Genomic DNA, 27,958 nt, shown 5'->3' on the forward strand with positions numbered 1-27,958 from the left:
TTAATCAAAATTATAAGATACCTCCAAAACGATCTGTTCTCTAGCCAGTTCTTTGCTTTTCGTGTTCTCGATATTTATTTATTTAATTAGTATTTGCACAGTTTGTGCCTCTTGCAGACTGATTGAACGCCCAGTTTAGTGCGGTCTTTCATCGATTCTATTATAGTTATTATTCTATTATGTATTTATTGAGTACTCCCGCAAGAAAATGAATCTCGGGGTTGTTTCTGGTGACATATATATACTTTGATAATAGATTTACTTTGAACTTTTTGCCACTTACAACCAGCGTCCCAGAGCCTTCCATGTCACTGAACTGAACCAGCTCCATAAAGCTTGTGCCGCAGGGACCAGAGTCAGTGTCACCCCTCGTGAACCCTTTCCATTACTTACAAGGCCAAGCGAGGAGTGCGCCGGTATATCTGCTGAACCTACTGTAATAATTTTAAAAAGCCCAAACCAACCAGCTTGAAAGACTGGATTTTGATGAACTCGTATTGCAAACCGGATTATTACAATTACATTTGTTAAATCTTGTCCTTTGCATGTTGTGAGGCTCTTAAAATTACACCTTCCCCTCCCTGCGCTGTGCAGTATTCACAGGATCCTACACTGTAGAACATTGCAGCTCATATCTCTGGAACAGGAGCAGTTAATTGTACCTACCAACACCATCTAAATACAAATATATTATTTCTTCAGCTTGGACTTCCCTTCCAGTAGACCTGACATTAGCGACACGCATGAACTGGAGCGGTTTAGGAAAATTTCCGAGTGTGTATAGCACGATCACAGGAGACACCTAGGTCAGCGAATAAAAACGTGAACTGGTATGGATTCGAGCTCCGTTCTTCCCTCCACAGATGCCCCTTGAAGCAGCGCATTTCCAGCAATGTTATGTCTTATTTAACCTTTGCCCGTCGTACTTTGAAAATGAAATAACTAACACACATCATTTGTCGTTTGCATTTCATTTCACAACAGTATAGACAGCGTGTTTTCGGCTAAACTAGTTTTTTTTTCCAAAAATACTTTATTCAGAAATATTACAAAATAAAAATAATTACATACAGAAAAAGAAAACCATTCGTTGACTGTGAGTCCTTATTCAATACAGTTATTAACAATAAAATTTTGCGTTGACTCTGTTCATTTACAAATGAAAGATGTTTACAGTAAATCATGCGTTTACTCTCAACTCTTGGTCAAGTGTTAAGACTTATTAACAATCAAAATTTCCAACAATAAAGGCAGGCAATGGCTCTAATACTTTCCCAAATTAACAATTCCACCCACTCCTTGGGCACCATGTTGATTATCTGTCCACACCGCTGATGAGGGTAGGTCTCCTCCCCACCCAACCTCTCCCCCTCCTACGGGTGATGAACGTTAAACTGTGGTCCTTCCCCACCGGGCCTTCGCGGTGGCTGCACCAAGTTTGAGTGCATCCCTCAGAACGTACTCCTGATTAACCTTTTAGGACAATTCTCCCCTTAAAAATAATACACCACCAAATTCAACATCGAATCTCATTAGAGTTGACACAGCAGTGATTATTTTGTCCTCCGTGCACCCGCCAGGGCGACCCTCCCCCTTGCACCGCCGGATACCAGGGTTCCGCAGAAACACGATTTAAACCCACTCGATGCCTTGAGCTTTTGAAAAATAATATTTTGGATGTGCCGCCTCCGATTGGTCGCCCGTGGAATACGCGGAACCGATTGGGCGACGCTGTCGGAGGTCGCGTTGGGGAGGGAGAGGAGGAGTGGGCACGTCTTGGAGGATCCTCGTCGCCATTGGCTATTGTTTCTCGGCGTCTGATTGGAGACGTGCGTGGCGGATGGCGGCGGGCGATTGGCTGCAGCTGGAAGTTTGAACTGAACGGAGGGCGGCGGTGAGGTGAGACCGAGTGGTTTGGAGCGGTGGTGGCGGAGCTTTAGCAGCATCGGATGGATTCGCTTGTTCAAAGTCCCGTTGCGGCAGGGGGGCCGAGGCGACAGCCTTACCGCGGGTCCCAGGAGGAGGACGATGTCCCCGTCCTCACACTTACTCACTTTGCCCGGACTCCATTCGTCTGCTTCAAGACGATGAGGACAGGTTATGCCAAGACCGAGCGGTTGGCCGTGGAAAATCCTGAGAGTGTACCAGTCCTGGTGACGGTGGACAAGTTCCCCAGCTCCAAGGGCTTTGCAGTGAATGAACGGGAGTTTGTGATCGAGGTAAGGATGGCCCTCTCTTCGGCTGGGGACACGAGTCAGTCATACAGCACGGAAAAGGGGCAATCTATCCAATTGGTCCATGCATCTGCACTTGTCCCATTTGCCCGTGTTTGTTCCATATCTCTCGGAACCTCTCCCAGTCATATACCAGTTTAGTGTCTTTTAAACGTTCTACTTGTACCTGATTCAATCACTTGTGATTCAGAGCGGAGATTTCCTCCATTTGAAAATCGGGAATCCCAAAGCCGACATTATCTTTACCTCCAAAATGTAATGTATCTGAACTACAGTATCTTCTCCATCACTCTCCCTGGCCATCTTCAGACAGACCTGCTTGTTTACATCATGTCCACCCTGAGATGGGTTCTGGACTTCATCTCCCGGCTGTCATCAAGTTTGGATATATCCTCTTTGGCAATGTCCTTTGCCCAGCCATCCCGACGACGGTATTTTTTGCCGTTTCAAGCTCATCCTCGATTTAGAGATCCCTATTTGCTGATCTAAATGTAATACTCCATTGCGTTCCTGATTGGTCTGCCTGTGCTATGGCACCAAGTCACACTCACCATCACCTATGTGTTTGATAATCCATCAAAGAGTTGGTTAACCAAGGCTCCAGCCGTCTCTGTACAGATCTATAATTCTTTGAGCTTTTTGCATTATAATTGTCATTATCTTTAAATTAAAATGTCGAATCGGATGTAATGCCTGGAGTTCGTAATCTGTGTTTAAACTTTGTTTGAATATTCCACGAGTAAAATGCCTTTAATGCTAAATGAAACTATGCATTTAAAGGTATGGTGTGGAAGTTACTAACGACAGCATTTACAATATCTGTACGATAGTAATCCAGAGAAGGATCTTAAAGGGAGCCACTTATTGATGTCCTTTCCTCCACTCAAAGTTTACTCGCTCCGTCACCAATAGTGGTCCAATCTACAAAGTAGGCTGCAATATCATGCACTTTCCTGGCAAGACAGGAGGTTAAATGTGGTGGGTGTAAACCAGGGTTTCCCAGCGAACCCCTGGTGTGAGGGAAGGGCTCTCACACTCAAACCATCAAGATGTATTGCCATTCTTCTCTGGTGACTGGATTTAAATTCTGGAACACTTCATCCCATAATACTTGGGTGGACTGTCAGAGCTTAAGGTGGTTTCTATCACCAGTTTAGTTCTAGAATTGTTGTAGACACAGTTTCTAGAATTTCACTGATTCCCACAGTACCCTTCTCCTTTGTAAACATTGCTGAGAAGTAAGACCTCGCATGCAACTCTTGACACCACTAAATCAGCCCTTCTCTTTCCTTTATAAAATGCTTTGAGATCTTGATTAACATTATCAGCTAATGATATTTCATGTGCCCTCATTGTTCTTCTAATCCCTCTAAGTATCCTTCTTTTCCCCAATCATATTTTTGGCTCTTCTGAAGGTAGAAACTTATTGGAAGGTGCTACTGGAGGGGAATCTTGATCAATCCCATTTATACCTTGAATTTCAAGAAAGTATTTCCTTTTGTTAATTGGTTAATTGACAACTGTGTAGGTAAGTTGCAAAAAAATCATAGGGGAGTTGATGGTCTTGTTAATAAGAATAAGTTGAAAGTATACAGGGAACAAAGAGTGGTTTTGGCTTGGATCTAAAAGGTGTTTCTTCTCCAACTTTACAATAATCTTGTGGAATCCAATGGCAGAATGACCTGAGAGACTTGCCCTTCCAAATCTCATTAAGGTCCAAGTTTCCACCCAATCTTGGATTAAGTGTAGACTTGATGAAAGATCCAGGCGGCTATGTATTATTGCAGATCCTGACATTAATATAGATATCTCAAATGTTTAAACTGTACCAGAAATCAGATTTTAAAAATGTTAATTTGTCTTTTAAAATGTGTGCTCACTTTCACAGCCAGCAGGAAGGTATTATCTTTTCATAACTTGGGCGCCAGTGGAAGCTGGAAGAGTCCGAGAAACAGTGACGTTTAGCGTTGGTTGTGTGAAGGTCCTCTGCATTCTTTTGGGCAAGGCAGAAGACCCACCCAAAAAAAAGGTCAGAATTTGTCTTTCACAGTCAAGGTAGTTAAAATATTGCATTCTTTAACATCATCATTATTTTTCCTTATTACAACTCAAATATATTGTTTTGGGGTCTTGTATTAATTTATATCTAGTATTAATATCTATGATTTTCCTTACAGTTTGGCAAACCTGATAGTATTCTGAATCATGATGTCATCTTTGTTCCAAAGCCCATATTACTATATGTTGTGCCATGCTGTACTTTAGGGTCTTTGTAGTTGGTCTTAGCATGCACTTCCTTTGTATTTATATGTCTGTGGATTTCACCTAACACTTCAGATTCTTGCCAATACTTTATTTCTCCCAGGGCTCTCCCACGTCTCCCAAATAAGTCAATGTTAATTTTCTATTAGTTCATTTCTTCCTCCATAACTTAAAACTGAATGCTTCAGATAAAATCGTAACTCTATCTACAGTATGTGTTTCCTGTCATTTAGCAGAGCTTTATTCTGGCTCATGTCAGTGCCCTCCTGCACACTTTAACCAAAACAACTCTTGGTCTTGCCAACAATTCCCTTGGTAATAATCTTACCCACTGCTGTCTTCCATTCTGCTGGTGAATCAACAGCCCATTGTCCTCTGAATTTCCTTTCAAATTGGATGTTGTTTCCCTGAACAATTTTTGCTGTTGAGGGCTTGCTACTGGTAATTAAATTGAGATTGTCCTTTTGATGGTAAGCTGCCAATAATTCTAAATTCTGCTGTGAGGAACGAAGAGCTGAAGGATAGACAAGTTCTGAGTTCCAAATATTTCCGATAAAAACTGAAAGTTGGCTTGGAAGGGAAACATTTGCATTTGTCACTCTTATTACAATCTTGGTATATCCCAAAGAATTTTTCAAATGAATGAAATTCATTGAAAAACAATGAGCAGCTACCCAACTATTTGGGTGTGCTAATGATTTAGCATTTGTTTCGTAGCCCTTGTACTCACTTGGAACTTCTGCTTCTGTTTTCTGCACTTACTTGAAACTCGCCTACCTTTGAATCAATCTTTTGCCCGCTCTCTCACTTCATGGTCAGGTGTCAGATTTGGTTAGATTATGCTCTTAAGACTTGTTAATATTACACAAATGCACGTTTTTATTGTTGCATGAATATTGTTTCGGCTGTGTGATAGGACCAGAAACAATTCCAAAAAATAGTTAGTATGTATTAGTGCACACATCTGCAGACATTTCAAACTTCATAATTGACTGATTTGAAAAGACCTGGTTTCTTTTGTGTAAATGACTAGCCAAATTTACAAAGGAATGTCACAAGTGTGATGAACAAAGTACTTTCTTTTTTTTAAATCTTTTTATTAATTTCAAAATATAGAAACAAAACATAGCAATAATACAAATAGTAGGAGATATATTGTTACACTTAAAAAAGTAATTGCAAAACCAAATAGTGTAAATTAATAAAGCTCCCAATCATGTAGGACTAACAACGGATAATACAAAGCAAAAAAAAAACTGGAAAAAAAAATCATGAAAAAGAAAAAAAACAAAACAAAAAAAGAAAGCAAACCCCATCCCCAAAGAAAAGCAGGATTAATCAACTAAACTAAAAGACTTGGGCAAAACTAACAACTTAAAAATGGAAAATAAGAAAACCTTACTGTCGACGACTCCATTCCCCTCAACCAACAGTACAGAGAGATAAAACAAGTTTGGAAATGATCAAATTACATCAAATGAAAATGCTGAATCAAAGTACTTTTATTCAAAGAAATTTTATTATCCCAGTCTATATACTACCATTTTTTTTGTGGGCATACATAGTAAACAGAGGGAAACAATAGAATCGAAAGACTGCACACAAACAGACGGACAGACAACCAATGTGCAAATACAAAAATAAAAGAAGAAAAAATATTGAGCATGAGTTGTAGAGCCCTTAAAGTGAGCCCATAGTTTTGGAATCAATTCCGTGTTGGCCTGAGTGAAGTATGCTCCTGTGGTTGGGTTCATTGTCCATTCAGAAATCTGATAGCAGAAGGGAAGAAGTTCCTGAAATGTTAAGTGTGTATCTTCAGGACCTGCACCACCTCCTTGATGGTAGCAATGAGAAAAGGGCATGTCTTGGGTGATGGGTGACCTAAATAGTGAATGCTGCCTTTTTGAGGCAACATCTTTTGAAGGTGTTCTTGATACTGGGGAGGCCATTGCCCATGATGGAACTGCCTGGATGGGAGGTGCCTGGTATGTGCTGCCAGGGGAGATGGTAGAAGCAGATACAATAGCAATATTTGAGAGGTATTTAGACATACAAGGAATAAAGGGATGCAGATGCCATGCAGGCAGGTGCAATGGGTTAGACTGACATCATGGTAGGTGTGGATGTCATGTGCTGCTCATATATATTCTACAAAAAAGATTTATCATAATTCTAAAATGTCTTTGGTTATGTGTGCAATATCAATAATCCTAATCAATTTTTAATATATCTGACTAAAATAGTTTAAAGCCATATTTTCTTGCTTGAGGTGTAAATATTTAGTTTACTTCTATAGCGAAGCCTTTGGGAATCAATTAAAGGCAAGAAGGTTTTGGAAAATACTGTTCGGTCGAAACAAAAAAGGAATGCATCAATTGGCAGCAAGACGATCATCATACCACAGAAGAAGGAGTTTATGAAAATGGGTCGAAGTCGACCTTTAAGTCCTCTTCAGCCATGTGAAAATCTCAGACCAGTTGGCAAAAGAGTTCCTCCCCTTCATCCCGTGGATGCTTTGGACTATGCTAACTTTGATATAATGCACATATCACCAATATTACCGACCGGTCAAATAAGAGAGCTTGAAAATTGTACTCCACAATCACTTAAAAGATTTGGTTCCTTCTCTATCCATCAAGGTAGGGGAATGCCATTACAGAAAGATGGGAGACTAGAAAATGAGGAAAAGACTGATGAATTGTGTACATCTGAAGTTTTGAAGACTGGACTGAATAAAACACCACTAAGTTTTCTTTGTGCTTCTGCTCCTCAAACTCCTATTCACAAACGGCGGATTTTAAGCCCCGATTCTTTTGTAAATGACAGTTATGTCCCTGATGAAGATGCTGAATCAATTGTTGAGTCAGCAGTGCTATCACCAGATCAATTTCTGAAAGATGCAAAGATGTCTATGAATCAGCCTTTGTCAAAGTCTGTTGAAGCTTCCTCTATTGAAAATTTGAAATCTGAAAGTTCTTTGTCGCCAGAAAGTAGTCCAAGGTCTATGTCAGAGCTTGGATCACCTGTTATAAATGTGGAAGAATTGAAACCAGCTCAGTCAAGATTAACCTTTTTTGTATATTCTAAAACGACTGATCTTGCAGAGAACTCACAGGCTTGTGGACAAGAACATCAGTCCACTGCTCATACTAAGATGCTTCCTGTCTTCACTACCGCAGACAACAAGAACACATCTGTAGGTTATTGCAGATTAGAGAGCAAAGTTAAACTTTCAAACAATCAGTCTGTTGAAGTCAACTCTCGTTTACGGTCAAGGTCTACTATTGATGTAGAGACGAAAGCTGAAAACAGAAGTCCTAAACTTGCTAACAGGTCATCCCTACCAAGCAGAAAGAGAAAAAGTTCAGAATATTTGTCTAACAATGCATGTGAAAAAGGTGTTCATACCAATAAAAGAAAGCCGAAGTGTGTTGGACAACCGAGTCCAAAGTTAAATGTGGTGAAGAAGACCACTTCAAGAAGCTTAAATGGAGGTGGAAAACGACTCCAGAAAAGAAAATGTGGTAAGAACTTAAGTACTTGCTTTTTTTATCTGAAGAATTCAATGGATTAATAAATTTAACAGCAGTTTATGTACTCTAGCTTGTTCCAGCATGTAGTGAGGATGTTGATGTTTGAAACAATAGACAATAGGTGCAGGAGTAGGCCATTTGGCCCTTCTAGCTAGCACCGCCATTCACTGTGATCATGGCTGATCATCCACAATCAGTACCTCATTCCTGCCTTCTCCCCATATCCCTTGACTCCACTATCTTTAAGAGCTTTATCTAACTCTTTCTTGAAAGCATCCAGAAAATTGGCCTCCACTGCCTTCTGGGGCAGAGCATTCCACAGATCCACAACTCTCTGGGTGAAAAAGTTTTTCCTTAACTTCGTTCTAAATGGCCTACCCCTTATTCTTAAACTGTGGCCTCTGGTTCTGGACTTGCCCAACATCAGGAACATGTTTCCTGCCTCTAGCATGTCCAATCTTACATGTTTCAATCAGATCCCCTCTCATCCTTCTAAATTCCAGTGTATACAAGCCCAGTCGCTCCAATCTTTCAACATATGACAATCCCGCCATCCCAGGGATTAACTTCATGAACCTACGCTACACTCCCTCAATAGCAAGAATGTCCTTCCTCAAATTTGGAGACCAAAACAGCACACAATACTCCAGGTGTGGTCTCACCAGGGCCCTGTACAGCTGCAGAAGGACCTCTTTGCTCCTATACTCAACTCCCCTTGTTATGAAGGCCAACATGCCATTAGCTTTCTTCATTGCCTGCTGTACCTGCATGCTTGCTTTCAGTGACTGATGAACAAGGACACCTAGATCTCATTGTACTTCCCCTTTCCTAACTTGACACCATTCAGATAGTAATCTGCCTTCCTGTTCTTGCCACCAAAGTGGATAACCTCACATTTATCCACATTAAACTGCATCTGCCTACTCACACAACCTGTCCAAGTCACCCTGCATTCTCATTACATCCTCCTCACATTTCACACTGCCATCCAGCTTTGTGTTATTTGCAAATTTGCTAATGTTACTTTTAATCCCTTCATCTAAATCATTAATGTATGTTGTAAATAGCTGCAGTCCCAGCACCGAGCCTTGCAGTACCCCACTAGTTACTGACTGCCATTCTGAAAAGGACCCATTAATCCCTACTCTTTGTTTCCTGTTTGCCAACCAATTTTCTAACAATGTCAGTACCCTACCCCCAATACCATGTGCTGCAATTTTGCCCACTAACCACCTATGTGTGACCTTATCAAAGGCTTTCTGAAAGTCCAGGTACACCACATCCACTGGCTCTCCCTTGTCCATTTTCATAGTTACATCCTCAAAAATTTTCCCTTTGTAAATCCATGCTGACTCGGACTGATCCTGTTACTGCTATCCAAATGTGCCGCTCTTTCATCTTTTATAATTGACTCCAGCATCTTCCCCACCACTGATGTCAGGCTAAACTGATCTGTTTTCTTTCTCCCTCCTTTCTTAAAAAGTGGGATAACATTAGCTACCCTCCAATCCACAGGAACTGATCCTGAGTCTATAGAACATTGGGAAATGCTTACCAGTGCGTCCATGATTTCTAGAGCCACCTCCTTAAGTACCCTGGGATGCAGACCATCAGGCCCAGGGGATTTATCAGCCTTCAGTCCCATCAGTCTATCCAACACCATTTTCTGCCTAATGCGAATTTCCTTCAGTTCCTCTGTTACCCTAGGTCCTCTGGCCACTATTACATCTGGGAGATTGTTTGTGTCTTCCCTAGTGAAGACAGATCCAAAGTACCCGTTCAACTCGTCTGCCATTTCCTTGATCACCATAATAAATTCACCTGTTTCTGTTTCAAGGGCCCAACTTTGGTCTTAACTAATTTTTTTCTCTTCACATACCTAAAGAAGCTTTTACTATCCTCCTTTATATTCTTGGCTAGCTTACCTTCGTACCTCATCTTTTCTCCCCGTGTTGCCTTTTTAGTTATCTTCAGTTGCTCTTTAAAAGTTTCCCAATCCTCTGGCATCCGGCTCATCTTCGCTATGTTATATTTCTCTTTTATTTTTATACTGTCCTTGACTTCCCTTGTCAGCCACGGTCGCCCCTTACTCCTCTTAGAATCTTTCTTCCTCTTTGGAATGAACTGATCCTGCACCTTCTGTATTATTCCCAGAAATACCTGCCATTGTTGTTCCACTGTCATCCCTGCTAGGGTATCTTTCCAGTCAACTTTGGCCCCCTTCTCCCTCATGGCTCTATAATCCCCTTTGTTCAACTGCAATACTGACACTTCTGATTTTCCCTTCTCCCTCTCAAATTGTAGATTAAGACTTACCATATTGTGGTCACTACCTCCTAGTGGCTCTCACCTGGAGTTCCCTTTTCAAATCTGGTTCATTACACAACACTAGATCCAGAATTGCCTTCTCCCTGGTACAAGCTGCTCTAAGAATCCATCTCGGAGGCACTCCACAAACTCCCCTTCTTGGGGTCCAGTACCAATCTGATTTTCCCAGTCTACCTGCATGTTGAAATCCCCCATACCAACTGTAGCATTACCTTTGCGACATGCCAATTTTAAATCTTGGTTCAACTTGCACCCTATATCCAGGCTACTGTTTGGGGGCCTGCAGATAACTCCCATTAGGGTCTTTTTGCCCTTACAATTTCTCAGTTCTATCCATACTGACTCTATGTGTCCTGATTCTATGTCCCCCCTCGCAAGGGACTGAATTTCATTCCTCACCAACAGAGCCAGCCCACCCCCTCTGCCAACCTGTCTGTCCTTTTGATAGGATGTATACCTTGAATATTCATTTCCCAGCCCTGGTCCTCTTGCAGCCATGTCTCTGTTATTCCTACAACATCATACTTGCCAATTTCCAACTGAGCCTCAAGCTCATCCACTTTATTTGTTATACTTCATGCATTCATATATAATACTTTTAATCCATTACTCCCCTCACCTTTCACATCAATTCCTATTGCACTTGGCCATAACCTCTGATCCCTTCCTGAGCTTCCGCCCCGTTAATTCTGTTGTCTTCCTTAACTTTTCATATTCTCTCTTTCCCTTTAACTCCATCCTTATATTTCCAGTTCGTGCCCCCCCCCCCCCACTTGGTTTAAACACACCCGTGTAGCAGTGGCAAACCTGCCTGCCAGAATGCTGGTCCCCCGCCTGTTAAGGTGCAACTCGTCCCTTTTGTACAATTCATCCTTACCCCAAAACAGATTCCAGTGGTCTAAGAATCTAAGTCCTGCTACCCGCACCAGCTCCTCAGCCACACATTCAGATCCCCTATCTCCCCGTTCCTGTCCTCTCCAGCACAAGGAACTGGAAGCAAACCAGAGTTAACCACGCTGGAGGTCCTGCTTTTCAGCCTTCTTCTGAGCTCTCTGAAGTCACGCTGCAGAATTTCTTTCCACTTCCTCCCGACGTCATTTGTGCCAACCTGCACTACCACTTCTGGCTGTTCCCCTTCACCCTTGAGGATGCCCTGCTATTGGTCCATGACGTCCTGGATCCTGGCACCAGGGAGGCAACACACCATCTTTAATTCCCGCCTGTTGCCACAGAAATCCCTATCTGTACCTCTCACTATGGAGTCCCCTACTACCACGGCTCTGCCCGATGTCTGTCTCCTCGGCTTTGCTTCAGCGCCAATTTTTGACTCGCGGACCTGTCCACCTCTCAGACTGGCAGTGTCTTCTGTCCCGACTGCTTCCAAGAGGGTGAACCTGTTTTCAAGAGGGAATTTTAAGCAATGAACACAAAATGCAGGCAGAACTCAGCAGGTCAGGCAACATCCATGGAAGGAAACAAAAGTCAATATTTTGGTTGAAACTTTTAATCAGGACTGGAAAGGAAGGGTGCAGCAGCCAGACTATGAAGGTGGAGGTAGGGGAAGGAGGACAAGGTAGCAGGTCATAGGTGAGATCAGGTGGTTGGGGAAATTGGGTGGATGGCAGAAGGGATGATGTGCTGGGAGGTGACGGTAGAAGAGAAAAATGACTGAAGAAGGAGAAATGTGTTTGGAAAGGACATTGAACCGTGGAATAAAGGGAAGAAGGTGGGGAAGTAGAGAGCCTTGATGGGCATGTCATGGGGTGGAGAGGAGAAGAGCAGTGGGAGGGCCGCCAGAATGGGGGAAGAGTGAAAATGTTGGGGGGGAGGAGCAGAAGGGAGTGGTTACTGGAAGTTATTGAAATTGATGTTCATGTCATCAGGTTGGAGGCGATCCAGACAGAATATGGGATGTTGCTCCTCTCACCACTTCTAGCCCATTTGTGCCAGTAGTGGAGGAAATGGGAAGTGGAATTGAAATGGGTGTTCACTGGGTTACTCGGAGATTCTGGTTGTTGCAAGTGACAGAGCAAAATAGCTCAACAAAACGATTTTCCCCCCAATATGTGTTGGGTCTTGCTGATGTAGGAGGCTGCATGAGATAACATAAGTGGGAACCTGACTGGTGATGAAAAAGGAAATGTGGAGGCATGTGTAGCAATTGGCACGGTTGCTTGATGGAGATCTGTAGGGAGTGATAAGTGGGCAAGGGAGTCGTGTATCGAGATCCCTGTGGAAAGTGGGGGAGGTTGGGTAGGATTCTTCACCTACGACCTCATGGGCTTTCGTATCCAGCATATTATTCTCAACAACATCAAGCTACTTATTAGTTAAGCCCAATTAGATAGTGTTGAATTCATTTATGACGCTGATTTGGTGATATAGTTATGTAACACATGCTGCATTAAATTAACTTTCTGATAGCTTCCATAGTAAAATCCATATATCGAAATGGATCTACCTGTCCCATCATTATTGGTTAATTCACATTGTAATAGGCTATATAGTAATATGCTCTTTTTATGTGAATTCTACAGTTTCTCAAGTCAAGTTTTCCTCTGTCCGAGTGAACAATGGTAAACTTATGCCTGGAGTTGCACAGTCACAGTTAACTTTTAGAAAATTGTTAAAGACTGGTGAGTGAAATGTTCAAGCTTGCAATATGCAGAACTGTTTATTCCATATTTTGCATAAGGTTTTAAATTGAACACAAACTTTATTGCATTCTGATTGTTGACAGAGGAAATGTTTTATCTTGAAAGTTGTTAAATTCTTTTGAAATTTACTCTTATAAAGTAATAATGCAAAAGCTTTTAAATTTTTTAAGGTTGTTGTACTTAGGATTAGTTTAGTTTTAGAAATGTTGAATTTCAAGTATTGTGAGGAAAATTTGATTTTGATCTGCTGCAAAGGCTGGTGTGGTGAAAGTATTTGGTTCAAATGGATATATGCTTGCATTGACAAGTAGGTTTGTACTGTATGTGAAGTATTGGCTTTGAAGCTGTCAAGTCACTGGAGCTTGGGCCATATTAGTTGCTTTCTATCGGCATTAGAGCCCGGAATGTTAAAGTTGATGGAAAAATATAACTTAAGAAAATCAATTGATAAAATTTGGAGATAAGCCAAAGTTTATTTCTTGTTTTAGTGAGTCTATGGAAATTGTCTGCTGCTTGCTTTTAAAAGCTGGGAACATTAATTTAGTGCACCTGTCACTAGAGCCATGCAGTAAAAATTTTGAAAGTGGCACCAATAAGCAGAGCAAATGACGGATATATTCTTTACTAACTGAACTGCAGTATAAAGCATTTTTGAACATTCACAAGTTTGGCCCTGTATGGCTACATGTCATGATTCCATTAGAATAGATGAGCTTCATGTATATTTTCTTCAATGCATCAGCCACAACTCCTGTTGAGGCAAAACATTCAAATCATCAGAAGCCACACTCAGGGTTAGCTCTAATATTATCTGCAAATGTATGCAAAAGGTTAAATTACAAATGTATGTAATATGCATTAATATGAAAGTCACTCTAAATTCACTTTTATTGATTAGATCTTTAGTTGGCCACATGAGAATGTCTTTGAGATGTGTGATTAATGGCCAATTTATTGAACTATATTGTATTAAAGCATATAGACAATACCCAAAAGGTGCAGGAGCAGGCCATTCGGCCCTTCAAGCCAGCACCGCCATTCACTGTGATCATGGCTGATCATCCACAATCAGTATCCAGTTCCTGCCTTATCCCCATAACCTTTGATTCCGCTATCTTTAAGAGCTCTATCCATCACTTTCTTAAAAGCATCCAGAGACTTGGCCTCCACAGCCTTCTGGGGCAGAGCATTCCATATATCCACCACCCTCTGGGTGAAAAAGTTTTTCCTTAACTCCGTTCTAAATGGCCTATCCCTAATTCTTAAACTGTGGCCTCTGGTTCTGGACTCACCCATCAGCGGGAACGTGCTTCCTGCCTGCAGCGTGTCCAATCCCTTAATAATCTTATATGTTTCAATAAGATCCCCTCTCAGCCTTCTAAATTCCAGAGTATACAAGCCCAGCCGCTCCAATCTTTCGACATATGACAGTCCCGCCATCCCGGGAATTAACCTTGTGAACCTACGCTGCACTCCCTCAATAGCAAGAATATCCTTCCTCAAATTTGGAGACCAAAACTGCACACAGTACTCCAGGTGTGGTCTCACCAGGGCCCTGTACAGCTGCAGAAGGACCTCTTTGCTCTTATACTCAATTCCCCCTGTTATGAAGGCCAGCATGCCATTAGCTTTTTTCACTGCCTGCTGTACTTGCATGCTTGCTTTCAGTGACTGATGTACAAGAACACCTAGATCTCGTTGTGCTTCCCCTTTTCCTAACTTGACTCCATTTAGATAATAATCTGCCTTCCCGTTCTTACCACCAAAATGGATAACCTCACACTTATCCACATTAAACTGCATCTGCCTTGCATCTGCCCACTCACCCAGCCTGTCCAAGTCACCCTGCATTCTCATAACATCCTCCTCACATTTCACACTGCCTCCCGGCTTTGTGTCATCGGCAAATTTGCTAATGTTACTTTTAATTCCCTCATCTAAATCATTAATATATATTGCAAACAGCTGCGGTCTGAGCACTGAACCCAGCGGTACCCCACTGGTCACTGCCTGCCATTCCGAAAGGAATCGCTACTCGCTACTCGCTACTCTTTGTTTTCTGTCAGCCAGCCAATTTTCAATCCATGTCAGTACTCTGCTCCCAATACCATGTGCCCTAATTTTGCCCACTAATCTCCTATGTGGGACTTTATCAAAGGCTTTCTGAAAGTCCAGGTACACTACATCTACTGGCTCTCCCTTGTCTATTTTCATAGTTACATCCTCAGAAAATTCCAGAAGGTTAGTCAAGCACGATTTCCCCTTCGTAAATCCATGCTGACTCAGATCAATCCTGTTACTACTATCCAGATGTGTCGTAATTTCATCTTTTATAATTGACTCCAGCATCTTTCCCACCACCGACGTCAGGCTAACCGGTCTGTAATTCCCTGTTTTCTCTCTTCCTCCCTTCTTGAAGAGAGGGACAACATTAGCCACCCTCCAATCCACAGGAACTGATCCCGAATCTATAGAACATTGGAAAATGATTACCAATGCGTCCACGATTTCTAAAGCCACCTCAGTAAGTACCCTGAGATGCAGACCATCAGGTTCCGGGGACTTATCAGCCTGCAGACCCAACAGCCTATCCAACACTATTTCCTGCCTAATATAAATTTCCTTCAATTCGTCCATTACCCTAGGTCTTTTGGCCACTATTACATCTGGGAGATTGTTTATGTCTTCCCTAGTGAAGACAGATCCAAAATACCTGTTCAACTCGTCTGCCATTTCCTCGTTCCCCATAATAAATTCACCTGCTTCTGTCTTCAAGGGCCCAATTTTAGTCTTAACTATTTTTTTCCTTTTCACATACCTAAAGAAGCTTTTACTATCCTCCTTTATATTCTTGGCTAGTTTACCTTCGTACCACATTTTTTCTCCACGTATTGCCTTTTTATTTACCTTCTGTTGCTCTTTAAAAGTTTCCCAATCCTCCGGCTTCCCACTCGTCTTTACTATGTTATACTTCTTCTCTTTTATTTTTATACTGTCCATTACTTCCCTTGTCAGCCACGGACTCCCCTTACTCCCCTTAGGATCTTTCTTCCTCTTTGGAACGAACTGATCCTGCACCTTCTGCATTATTCCCAGAAACACTTGCCATTGCTGTTCCACTGCCATCCCTGCTAGGGTATTGTTCCATTGAACTTTGGCCAGCTCCTCCCTCATAGCACCATAGTTCCCTTTGTTCAATTGTAATACTGACACTTCCGAGTTTCCCTTCTCCCTCTCAAATTGTAGATTAAAACTTATCATATTATGGTTACTATCTCCTAATGGCTCTTTTACCTCGAGGTCCCTGATCAAATCTGGTTCATTGCACAACACTAAATCTAGAATTGCTTTCTCTCTGGTAGGCACCAGTACAAGCTGTTCTAAGAATCCATCTTGGAGGGACTCCACAAACTCCCTTTCTTGGGGTCCAGCACCAACCTGATTCCTCCAGTCTACCTGCATATGTTGTAAATTGAAAGCTATTGATTGCATAAACATTTTGATTTGAATTTCCTTGGGAAGCGTTTAATATGGTTACCTGTATTTTTCAGTTATTCCAAGACACCCATTACCATTTGCTGCAAAAAATATGTTTTATGATGAACGATGGAAGGAGAAGCAGGAAAGAGGATTCACATGGTGGTTAAATTTTATTCTTACTCCTGATGACTTTACAGTGAACACAGAGTCCTCTAGAGGTGCGTTACGATGTTTACTGTATACTATCTTTAGTATGTTCTCTCATATTATTTTGGAGTTGCTACATTTTCTCACTGACATTGCCATGTAATTCATTCAGTCTTGACATTTTCAGATTTGAATCAGTTTTGAAAAATCAATTAATTAAACGCAAGCAATAGAATGTACTAGCGCATACAATAGTGTGGGAGGAAATTGCTGCACTTTTACACATCATGCTGTTAACTTCTAAATATTTGGCTCTACTTTCCAGTGAATACTGCTACATTGTTCATTGGTTCTGAGATTCAGCATCACAAAATTAGTGTTCCTTCTGCACCAACTAAAGAAGAAATGTCATTGAGAGCGTATACTGCAAAATGTAGACTCAATCGCCTCCGCCGTGCAGCCTGCAGGTTATTCACATCTGAAAGGATGGTCAAAGTTATACAGAAACTGGAAGCAGCCATTGAAGCAAAACATCTCCTTGTACGGAAAGACCGATGTCTCTGGAAAGACTTTGGTAACCTTGCAAACATCTAATTCTTATTTAATGCAGCAAATGGCCGTTGTTATGCTCTGCAGTTTATTTTTTACAAAAGCAATCCTTTATTTGAATTAATATAGAATTACGTTCACAAACAATATATTGGCAGGAGGTTAAATAGAAGTAGGAAGCCGTTCATACCTTGGTGCTTGATCTACTATTTGATAAGATCCGAGCCAAACCATTATCTCTCCCACTTGCCCTAACTTTGTGATTCCCTTACTACGGAAAATATCTATTTATTTTACATAGAAAAATGGAAAATAAAAGTAGGATCGTTTGGCCCTTTTTGTGTCTGCTCTACCATTGATTGCATGAATGATCAGTACCATTTTCCTAGCTTTTCCCTTTATCACTTAATTCCTTTTATATACCGAATATGTTTATTTATTTTCTCTTACAGCTTTCGATGAAAAGGAATTGCACAGAATCACCATCCTCTCAATGGAGAGACAAAAACTTTTTCTGCTGTAAATAGTGTTCTCCATATCCTGAAGCAGGGACCCTTGGTTTTGGAATATTTAGCCATGGGGAAAATCCTCTGAGAACTAACTTTTCTAATCTTGTTAAAAAAGTTATATAATCAATGAGATACCCTATGATTTTTTTTCCAACCGTATCAGTCCTTCCATCCCAGTAATCAATCTGGTAAATCTTTTTTGTACCATGGCAAAAACATCCTTGGGCCCTCATTTAAGCCCTGTGCAACTGCTGCAAGACATTATTGTTCCTGGTACTCAGATTGTCTTGTAGTATTGCCCAGTAATTCCATTTGCCTTTCTAATTGCCTGCTAACTGTTGATTTTAACAACTAGTGTTAACGACAGCTGGGTCTCATTGCAATTGATCTTTTCCTAATCTGTCACCACTTAAGAAATCTTTGTTTTTAAAGTAAAGTTTCAATTGCAATGGCCTAGCATTTTCCCACACAATCAACTTTTCTAAATCGTGCTGGAACATTTTTGCTCCAAGGACAGAATTATAGTGTTTAGAAGATTATAAGGGTATAAAAATTGTTAGCACGACAAGAAAGGCTAGAATCACGGAAAGTTTTCTTCCCCAGCTTACTTTTCTTATCCCAGCTTTGTTCATCTGCAAATGTAGAGATGTGTTCAGTCGCTGCACTTAAATTACCACCATATATTATAAGCAATTGACATTTGAGCACTTACAGTACATCTGTAGTTCCTCACTAGCTCTTACAGACCCAAAAGGCCACCAAGGCTGCCCTCTGGAGCAACACACAACATGCTGGAGAAACGCAGTAAGACAGGCAGTATCTTTGGAGAATGAAAGTTTTGAGTTAAGGTCTTTCAGCTGAACTGTTACTCTCCGCCCCCTGAGAAAGACCCATTTATTCCTATTGTTTCCTGTCTTCAGTCAATTCTCAATTCATGCTGGTTTACTATCCTCGGTTTCATTTGATTTAATTTTGCAAGCTCCGCTTTTATACAGATTTAAGAAAAGACTTTCAGAAAATCAGAATGCACCACATCTAGTAATTCTCCCTTTCTATTAATTATATCCTCAAACTGCAGTGGATTTGCATGGTTTCCCTTTCAAAAGCTGATGCTGGTTTTGTTCAGTCCTATTGATTTGATACAATTGTTTTGTTAATGCATTTCTCTTACAATAGATTCCAGCACCTTTCACCCTCCTGAGACTGGATGCTAGTCTGTAATTCCTTTTTTCCTCTCCTTTTTTTAAAATACTGGGATAATAATTGTCATTCCCCCCCCCATCTGTAACTATAGTTCCAGTATCTCAGTACACTGTGCAAGATGACCACAAATGCATTTACTATTTCTACGGCCACTTTCTTTAGTTCTCTAGGTTGTAGGTTGTCAGGGCTTGCGGATTTGTTAACCTTAAGTCCATTAGTTTCCATTGCAATACTTGGATATATATGATTTCCTTCACTTAACCCTTGATCCTTGAGCATATCTGTGAGGTTATTTGTGCCCTCCTTTATGGTCACGTGTGCTTTCTTTGTTCCCAATAGTAACTTGTCCCATTTCTGACTTTTGAACCTACAGTTTTGTTCATGGACTTTTTTTCCCACATGTTTAAGGAAGCTTTTGCAGTCTTCATTTATCTTCCCAGTAAGCTTTCATTCTTGCATCATCTTTCTTCTTTGGTCTCTGAATTCTGAACTGTTCTCAATCCTCAGGCATGCTGCTTTTGTTTTGGTAATGTTGCATTTCTGCTTTTTAGTTAAAATACTATACCTAATTTCCTTCATAAGCCACAACTAAATCATCTTGATTCATTCCTAATCACTGTTAATCCATTTAGTTATATACCATGTTTATCATAGTTTATGCCACTTCGCAACCTTGTTTCCTAAATTCAGATTTGGGACCCTAATTTCTACCAGCTCACATTCTCGTGTTACTGAAGGTTTCTGTCATATTATTGTCACACTTCCCTAAATGCACAAACGCACAATAAAATTAATTATTCTTTTCTCATTGCACAAGGCACAGTAAGGAATAGCTTACTTTCTGATTCATCCCTAAACATACGTTTCAAAAAAAATCACATGCAACCTTCCAAATTCAGTTTGAATTTTCCTATGTTTGTAATTGTACCCTTATTGTATGCACCTCCATTTATCTGTTTAATTCAATTCCCTACCTCAACATCTCTATTTGGGGTCCTATAGGTAACCAACTAACATTTACTGTCTTTGGTGTTTTTTAGTTGCACTCGTTCAGATCCGTGTCACGCCTTTACGTGCCAGTGTTCATACTTGCCTTTATATTGTTTTCCTCTGTTTTTATTCTATTCCTTCTAATTTGCTTCTTTCTCTGCTGACTTAAAATTTTTCTCCTTCTGAAGCTTGCTTTTATCTGGGAGAGTTTCTAAACTCTCCCTGATAAAAACAAGCAGCACCCTTACCCTTGTGAGACATTGGGGCCGGTCCTACCCAGATGTGACCTCTCCAGTTTATCTTTTGAGGTCTTCTGCTGGAGAGCCTGAGGTCTGAACTTTTGGCACTTGGGTTTTAGGCTTTTCTGTTGTTCAGCCTCACTGAATTCTCCTATTAACCCTTCCACACATTGCCTTGGTAATTTATAAATTAACAGAATTTAAGGCTTTCAAGATGGATTTGAATAAGCACATGGACTGCAAGTAGCAGAGCAATGTGGAAGTAGTTGGGAATTGGCCAGGTTGCTCTACTGTCAGCTGGCATTTAATGGGCCTATGGCTGCGTCCTTTGCTATAGTTCCAACATATTACTGCTTGAGCCCAATCATAAAACATAGACCCTCACTACAGTGCTGATTCAATGCTGCTTGTATAATTTATACGCAGTGGGAGGAACGCATGAAATCAGATGAAAAAGCGAATCTTTCATTTTGAAACTACTCACTTGGTTAAAATTCTATGCCCTTTTGTACACTGATATAAATGATTTTTGAAGCTTTGATTAGCAAGAAGCTTTTCAAGCAAATAGTTTATTCAGAAAGTTTCCATCTACATCCGTGTGTCAGTACACTTAAATTAAAGTGATTTACCACATGCCATGATTTAAAATCTGGTACTCATCATAATTTACACCATATTGAAGAACTTAGCAGATCCTATTGTAAAACATTTAGTTAACATTTTGCTGGTTCTCTAACTTTTGCTCACAGTCAAAAGTACTTGGGTACATTTTCTCTCCTTGTCCCTCTTGCAAAGTGTCGGACAATTCTGAAATATTTTTCCGATGTTTATTGAAGCCAGACATTTTCAGTTTCTCAGCGTTGTCTGACTTGAGAGGACAGAAGTGAATTTCCAGAATGCCTCAATCTATTCAATATTTATAGAAACGGAGTAGGGTATTATACCTGATGTTGGTAGATCACTTGTTTATCACTAGTAATGTTGAATGGAAATCAGATCCTTTTTCACAGGCTGAGGATGTTTACAAAAGATAGCACTTTTATCACCATGAGTTCCCCACTATTTAGGTTTAATTAGATTTCAATTATTCTGAACTGAATATTCGATTTGCATTGAGAATAATTTTTTTTACTGAGGGCCATAGCAAACCAAATTCACCATGGTCACTACTGAGTTCTGCTTTGCATTTTTAGTGTTGTTGTTCGTCCATCGTTGACGTCGATGAGGACCTCGACACCATAATGATGGTGTCGAGACTAGCGGGTGATTTGGATTTAAGTGAGGGAGAGTTGCGCAGTGTCAGCCTCACTCTCTCTTCCCAATTCCCATCTGGGTCCAGTGGCAAGACAGAGTCTAGACGGCTGGAGATGGGACTAGGCGCAGTGGATGACCAGGACATCTTCTGTGTCTTGTCCTGCTCTACACGTTCCACGACGCTTGCAGAGACCGCCTTCTTGACCGTTGGACCTTCCATTGGTCTCGTCCACTCAATCCGCCGGAGTCTGTCTTCACATGCTGGGATAGACAACTCCCTATCTCACCGAGGGTTTGAGACCCGTCGGCTACCCTCACCTGGTTTAGCCCGCTTGTCGAAGCCGTTGCCCGGGGTGTGGCCACTGTCACATCCAAACAGCTACGGGGAGCCACAGGTGAGAGCTGAGTGCCAGGTGGGGAACAAAGGTGGACTAACCGCCCTGAAAAGGACGCGACATGTTCCCCCCCCAGAGGTGCTACCCCTCCCTGACACCCCATTTTTAGTATTGAATACTTGAAGAATGGGTATTTGCTGTTCTGTTAATTTCTTTTTATCCACAATAGGACATCGACAGAAGATCCTCAAATGGCTTTTGTCATATAATCCTCTATGGCTACGAATTGGATTAGAGGTAGGGTTTTATTTGCTGCAACTAAAAAAAAGTTATGTTGTTTCTTTAAATATAATGTTTGATATAGTAAGCAAAACTAACAGTAATATAGTCAATTCTGTTAGTTTGTAGAGAATTTTAGTGTATTTGCTTATATTTTTCAACTTTTGTTACACTTTAGTGTGTTTTTGGTGAGATGATTCCATTGGAAAGCAACAGTGATGTTAATGGATTGGCCAGATTCATTTTAAATCGTTTGCTTTGGAATTCTGACATAGCTGCAGTGTATAGACATCCAACAGTACCACATTTGTATGGTGATGGTAAGCAATTTTACTTTCAATATATGGATTGTAGTCCAAGCTTTGAATTGAATATGTAAATCAAAGTTAAAAGAAATAAAAGGATCTCCATTAGAATTTAGAGAAGTGGATGCAAATTTTGACTAGACATGAAGACATGCTTTGACCACAAGTGTACAGATTTGAATCTCAAAGCAGTAGGATTTTAACTTGCAACTTCCAGTTACAATAACGATTATGCAACTATTAGTGACTAGTGAAGAAGCTTGATGAAATGCCATTATCTGTGCTAATATTAGCTGTGATTTGTCTTTATTGGAGAACTTCCTGAAGCAATTGTATGATTTCCTTACACCTCCATGTTCTGATATTTTTAAAGTTGTAAGCTCTTTAACAGCATGAAAAGTTTTATTTCTTATTTGAAATCCTTTTCATCACCAATATTTTTGGAATACAAAGCCGGTCAATTTTGTTTAATATTGTTACATCCAGATTTCCAAAAACTACATTTAAAATGCCAGTAATCTGTATCATGCAAATTAATGTTGAAATTCTATTTGATTGAACCCTATGCTAACATAGTTTGGTGTTGGATATTGTAGTCACATGTACTTCATGGCACTCTTTTATAAGTTAATACCTCTAGACCCAGTTTGAGTGCTATAAATCCCAGCTAAGGGATTGTTTGTTTTTTTTTTAAAATTGCATTATATAATTGCAATAATATCAGCTGAGGATGTGTTTTCCCTATGTACAGTTTATGCAGTTATCTAGAATGTTTTGATACATAACACCAAGAGGTAGAAATTCATCTTTGGCTACTGGAGTATTTATTATATAGTGGGCAGTCCGTAATCTAGTACCCACTTACATATGGTAGTCAGGGATGAATTTTTGCCCCAACTGTTCAAGATCCAAGACAGCAAAAATCTCTCAAACAGTCCATAACCTTTATTAAAGCGGGGGAGAAGGCTCAACATCGGCCTAGTTCCTCGGGAGGGCTTCTTGCCACTGCATGAGACTGGCAGCTCCAAGTTGACCTAGGGAGGCAGCTCAAGTTCCCAGAGAACTTCGCAGCCACTCTGCTCCGTCCGGACATGGTGTTAATGTCGGAGTCTACAAAGCAAGTGATCCTGTTGGAACTTACTGTCCCTTGGGAAGACCGGATTGAAGAGGCCAACGAGCGCAAGAGGGCTAGGTATACAGATCCTGTTGCGGAACGCTGGAGCAATAGCTGGAGAGCTCGCTGTGAGCCATTCGAAGTTGGGTGCTGGGGCTTTGTTGGCCATTCATTACAGTGGACTCTAAAACTCCTTGGAGTTAAAGGACTGCAGTGCAGAAGAACCACCGAGAACATTCTTGAGGCCGCTGAAAAGGCCTTGTGGTGGCTGTGGATCTGGAGGGGGGATCCGTGGATTAGTGCGCCACTTGGACACACGTCGGGGGCTGATCACTCCTGGCTGGGTCGCCCGGTCGAGGTTGTCTGATCATTAAAGACCGAAACACCCTATGACCCCGGGTTCATCGCTGAAGACGTGTCCAAGTAGCACCAGAAGGTGTATTTTACAACTAAAATATGAAGCTTGTAATCAATAATGCACTTCAAGCCCATTACTTCAAACTAATGAAAGAAATAGTTTTAATGATGACTTTTGACATTCAAATTTTGAATCTGTTACTAATGTGAGTTGGAAAATAAATTCAAATACTCTAGCTTTTGTGATTTGACTTTTCTAGAACACCAGGAAGTTTTGGCACAATTCACACTGAAGAAATTCCTACTTCTGGTTTGGTTTCTTGATTGTGCCAAACAATCCAGAATGATAGATCATGATCCATGTCTTTTCTGCAAAGATGCTGAATTTAAGGTAAGATGCTGACAGGTATGTCTTCTGTCATAGATATGCTTTCTTAATAACAAGTATTAAAGCAATACATGTAGTTGAAGATTAACTATCTTTTATAATGATGAACAATTAGTCTAGAACATGGCTACGTCCATGATTCTGTGTGATACCATTTCACTCTTCCATTGTTTTATTAAATTCTAAAGCAGGTCATTGGGATAGAATGTTTTCAATTAACCTGTTTGGTCTTCAAATCTAGTACTAAGATGAAAACATTCATTACATTAACTTGTAATCATAACATTTTATATGTGAAGTTAAAGTTTTTAGAAATGTCATTCTCAATTTATTAAAATCCACTTTCTGATTATGCATAATATTATATTCTCCATTTAGACTGATGTTCAAACCAAAATGATTTGAAATAAATATGAGATTTAAGATTTACTTGAATGCTGTAAAAATTGGTTTTGTGCACGAGGGCCTTGAGCATGTGTGCACACCAAACATGGAACAAATAAATTAAAATACAGCATCCTTTGGCTTTGTGCACTGGGAATTTATGTATACCTGTGGTATCTGTTAAAGACAAACTCATTTGGTAAACGTGTCTAATTTGGTTTCTACAATTTTATTGATTTTTGTTAAAATAGAAAAATAGGCAGTACTTCTGAATTAAAAATGAACTCCATTGTATTAGGCAACACACATCAAAGTTGCTGGTGAACACAGCAGGCCAGGCAGCATCTCTACGAAGCGGTACAGTCAACGTTTCGGGCCGAGACCCTTCGTCAGGACTAACTGAAAGAAGAGCTAGTAAGAGATTTGGAAGAGGGAGGGGGAGATCCAAAATGATAGGAGAAGACAGGAGGGGGAGGGATGGAGCCAAGAGCTGGACAGGTGATTGGCAAAAGGGATATGAGAGGATCATGGGACAGGAGGCCCAGGGAGAAAGAAAAGGGGAGGGGGGATGCCCAGAGGATGGGCAAGGGGTATAGTGAGAGGGGCAGAGGGAGAAGAAGGAGAGAGAGAAAAAAAAAAAATTGTGTGTATATAAATAAATAAATAACAGATGGAGTATGAGGGGGAGGTGGGGCAGCGGAAGTTATTAGCGGAACCCCATCCATTATGTATTTATTCATATACACACACTCTTTTTTTCTCTCTCCTTTTTCTCCCTCTGTCCCTCTCTCTATACCCCTTGCCCATCCTCTGGACTTCCCCCCCACCCCCACCCCTTCTTTCTCCCAAGGCCTCTCATATCCCTTTTGTCAATCCCTCCCCCTCCTGTCTTCTCCTATCATTTCGGATCTCCCCCTCCCACTTTCAAATCTCTTACTAGCTCTTCTTTCAGTTAGTCCTGACGAAGGGTCTTGGCCCAAAACGTCGACTGTACCTCTTCCTAGAGTTGCTGCCTGGCCTGCTGTGTTCACCAGCAACTTTTATGTGTGTTGCTTGAAATTCCAGCATCTGCAGAATTCCTCGTGTTTTCATTGTATTAGAAAACTTTTTGTAGGGCAGCTGTGAAATTGCATTTGGCCTACAATTATGCGTGCCCTGGGTAAAGGATAAGGGTGCATTAGATTGTAACTTTGTTTACTACCAAGCTCCTTTAACTTGTCTTTTTTTTTGCTTAGGCAAGCAAAGACCTTTTACTTGCCTTCTCAAGAGACTTCCTTAGTGGTGAAGGAGACATTTGCCGTCATCTTGGTTTCCTGGGGTTGACCGTCAGTCATTGTCAGATGCCACTTCATGAATTTAATTTTGCGGTCACCAACCTTGCTGTAGATCTTCGATGTGGTATTCGCTTGGTGTAAGTACAGTATATTTTAATTATCCAGTGGAGCAATAATACTTTTACAATTAACTTATAAATGAGCTGTATAATCCAAACTGATTGGTTGGTTGTCTGTTGTACCCAACAATGACAGTTAGATTTGTGCAGCTCTATTGTGTATTAGTAGGTGGCAACTGAGTCCAAGTCGTAAGGATATGAGAACGATGCTGGATTTGGAAGTGGGGCCACTGCTAGTTTGTCAAAAAGAAGTATCCAAACAACTGAATTATAATTATTTTAAATTAAAAGTAATTTTTACAAGTTAACAATGCAATAATGATTTTTATTGTGACCTTGAACCAAAGAGCTGTTTTAATATATTGCTTTACTGGTAGATCTTTATGGATATTAGATGACAATAGGGTTGGGGCATTTATCATTTCCTGTCTATTATTCCATTGGATAATCTCTTACCTCTATGTCCCTTTCCTGTACTAACCTCATAACCCATAATAGCCAAAAATCAACAGGGCACCATCTTGAACATATTTGCTGACTGAGTTACACAGCCTTCTTGAGTAGAGAAGTAATGATTGAATTTTCCATCTGGGCATAGTTATACCTCATCTCAGTCCTAACAGACTGTTCCCATATACTGAGATAGCCTCTGGAGCATCTTTGTCAGGAGTCATTACCCTCGAATCTACCCTGTGAATTCCCATGAGAATTTTGTATTTTTTCAAAAATCATTGTCATTCTTCCAAACTAGAGCCTGTATGGGCTCAGTCTGCTTAATCTTTCCTCATGTATAATTTTGACCCACACCCCCAAAATCTAATTAACTTTGGGTGCTAGTTAATACTTAGTACAGGGTCCTGGCGTGTAGACAGAATTCCAGCTGTGCTACTACTAGGGCACTGGGTGATGGTAGTACAATGTCTTTACTGAAGTCCCTTGCCATTAAGGTTATATACCATTTGCCATACCAATTAGTGACTGAACCTTCGCATTGATATTCAGTGATTTGTGTATTTTTGTGCTCTGCAAAACAACAAATATTACATCTTAAGGCAGTGATAATAAATCTGATAATGAACACTAAAACATTTCAGTCTCTTGTCATTAAAAATTTTTTTCTATTTTCCATCAAAATAGATGACTTTACATTTTTATGCATTAATGTGCTTTCTGCCATGTCTTTAAGCTTGGTTACACTGCCTTGAAGGCTTTGAGCATTATTTCTTGAATTCATATCATTACCTAATTTATTATCTTGAATACGTTATACCTTGGCATTCAACTCTTTTATATAGATTGTGATAACTGGGGCCTCAGCATTGACCCCTATAGGACCCCACAAGTTACAACCTCTCAATCTGAAAATGACGTGTTTATTTCAGCTGCTTTTTGTACATTTAACAATCACTCATCCACACTAATATGATGCCCACAATCTTGTATTCCCTGGGAATGTCATTTAAAAGTCTCTTGTCTGTCGCCTTATCAATGGTTCAAATACAGATAACCTGTGTTACAGCAGTTTAGGTAACAGAAATTCACTTTGCAGGCTTCACAGAAAACTGCAACTTTCCAACAGTAATCAAAGAGATCCATTACCTGTAAATATCTCAGTTGTTCATTCACAGTGGGAGGCCACTTGAGAATGGCTTTGAAAACTGACAAGGCAGGAACACACAAAAAATGTGAGAGGAACTCAGCAGGCCAGGCAGCACCAATGGAAATCAGTAAACTGTTGACATTTCAGGCCAAGACGCTTCATCAGGACTGGAAAGAAAGAGAAGTCAGATCAAGAAAGTGGCGGGGAGGGGAGGAAGAAGTACAAGGTAGTAGGTGATAGGTGAAACCAGGAGAGGGAGAGTGGATGATGTAAAGAGCTGGCAAGTTGATTGGTGAAAGAGATAAAGGGCTTGGGAAGAGGGAATCAGATAGGAGGATAGAAGACCATGGAAAAAAGGGAAGGATGAGCAATTAAGAAGGTGAGAGGGGGAAACATGAATGGAAAATGGTGAAGGGGG

General features: G+C 40.6%; 1 protein-coding gene across 1 annotated transcript in view; it reads left to right on the forward strand.

The window, feature by feature from the left end:
* The first annotated feature begins 1,826 nt into the window (after window positions 1-1,826).
* The window catches only part of aspm (assembly factor for spindle microtubules), a 64,850-nt gene continuing 38,718 nt past the window's right edge, over window positions 1,827-27,958 (forward strand). The window contains exons 1-10 of the mRNA XM_072274183.1: window positions 1,827-2,219; window positions 4,123-4,263; window positions 6,793-8,020; window positions 12,895-12,993; window positions 16,566-16,712; window positions 16,967-17,215; window positions 21,950-22,017; window positions 22,178-22,319; window positions 24,036-24,166; window positions 25,783-25,958. Of these exons, the coding sequence (XP_072130284.1) occupies window positions 1,950-2,219; window positions 4,123-4,263; window positions 6,793-8,020; window positions 12,895-12,993; window positions 16,566-16,712; window positions 16,967-17,215; window positions 21,950-22,017; window positions 22,178-22,319; window positions 24,036-24,166; window positions 25,783-25,958 (2,651 nt within the window). The 5' untranslated portion in view covers window positions 1,827-1,949. The remainder of the gene's footprint in view (window positions 2,220-4,122; window positions 4,264-6,792; window positions 8,021-12,894; window positions 12,994-16,565; window positions 16,713-16,966; window positions 17,216-21,949; window positions 22,018-22,177; window positions 22,320-24,035; window positions 24,167-25,782; window positions 25,959-27,958) is intronic.

This window comes from Mobula birostris, chromosome 12, assembly GCF_030028105.1.
Source record: "Mobula birostris isolate sMobBir1 chromosome 12, sMobBir1.hap1, whole genome shotgun sequence".
Lineage (NCBI taxonomy): Eukaryota > Metazoa > Chordata > Chondrichthyes > Myliobatiformes > Myliobatidae > Mobula > Mobula birostris.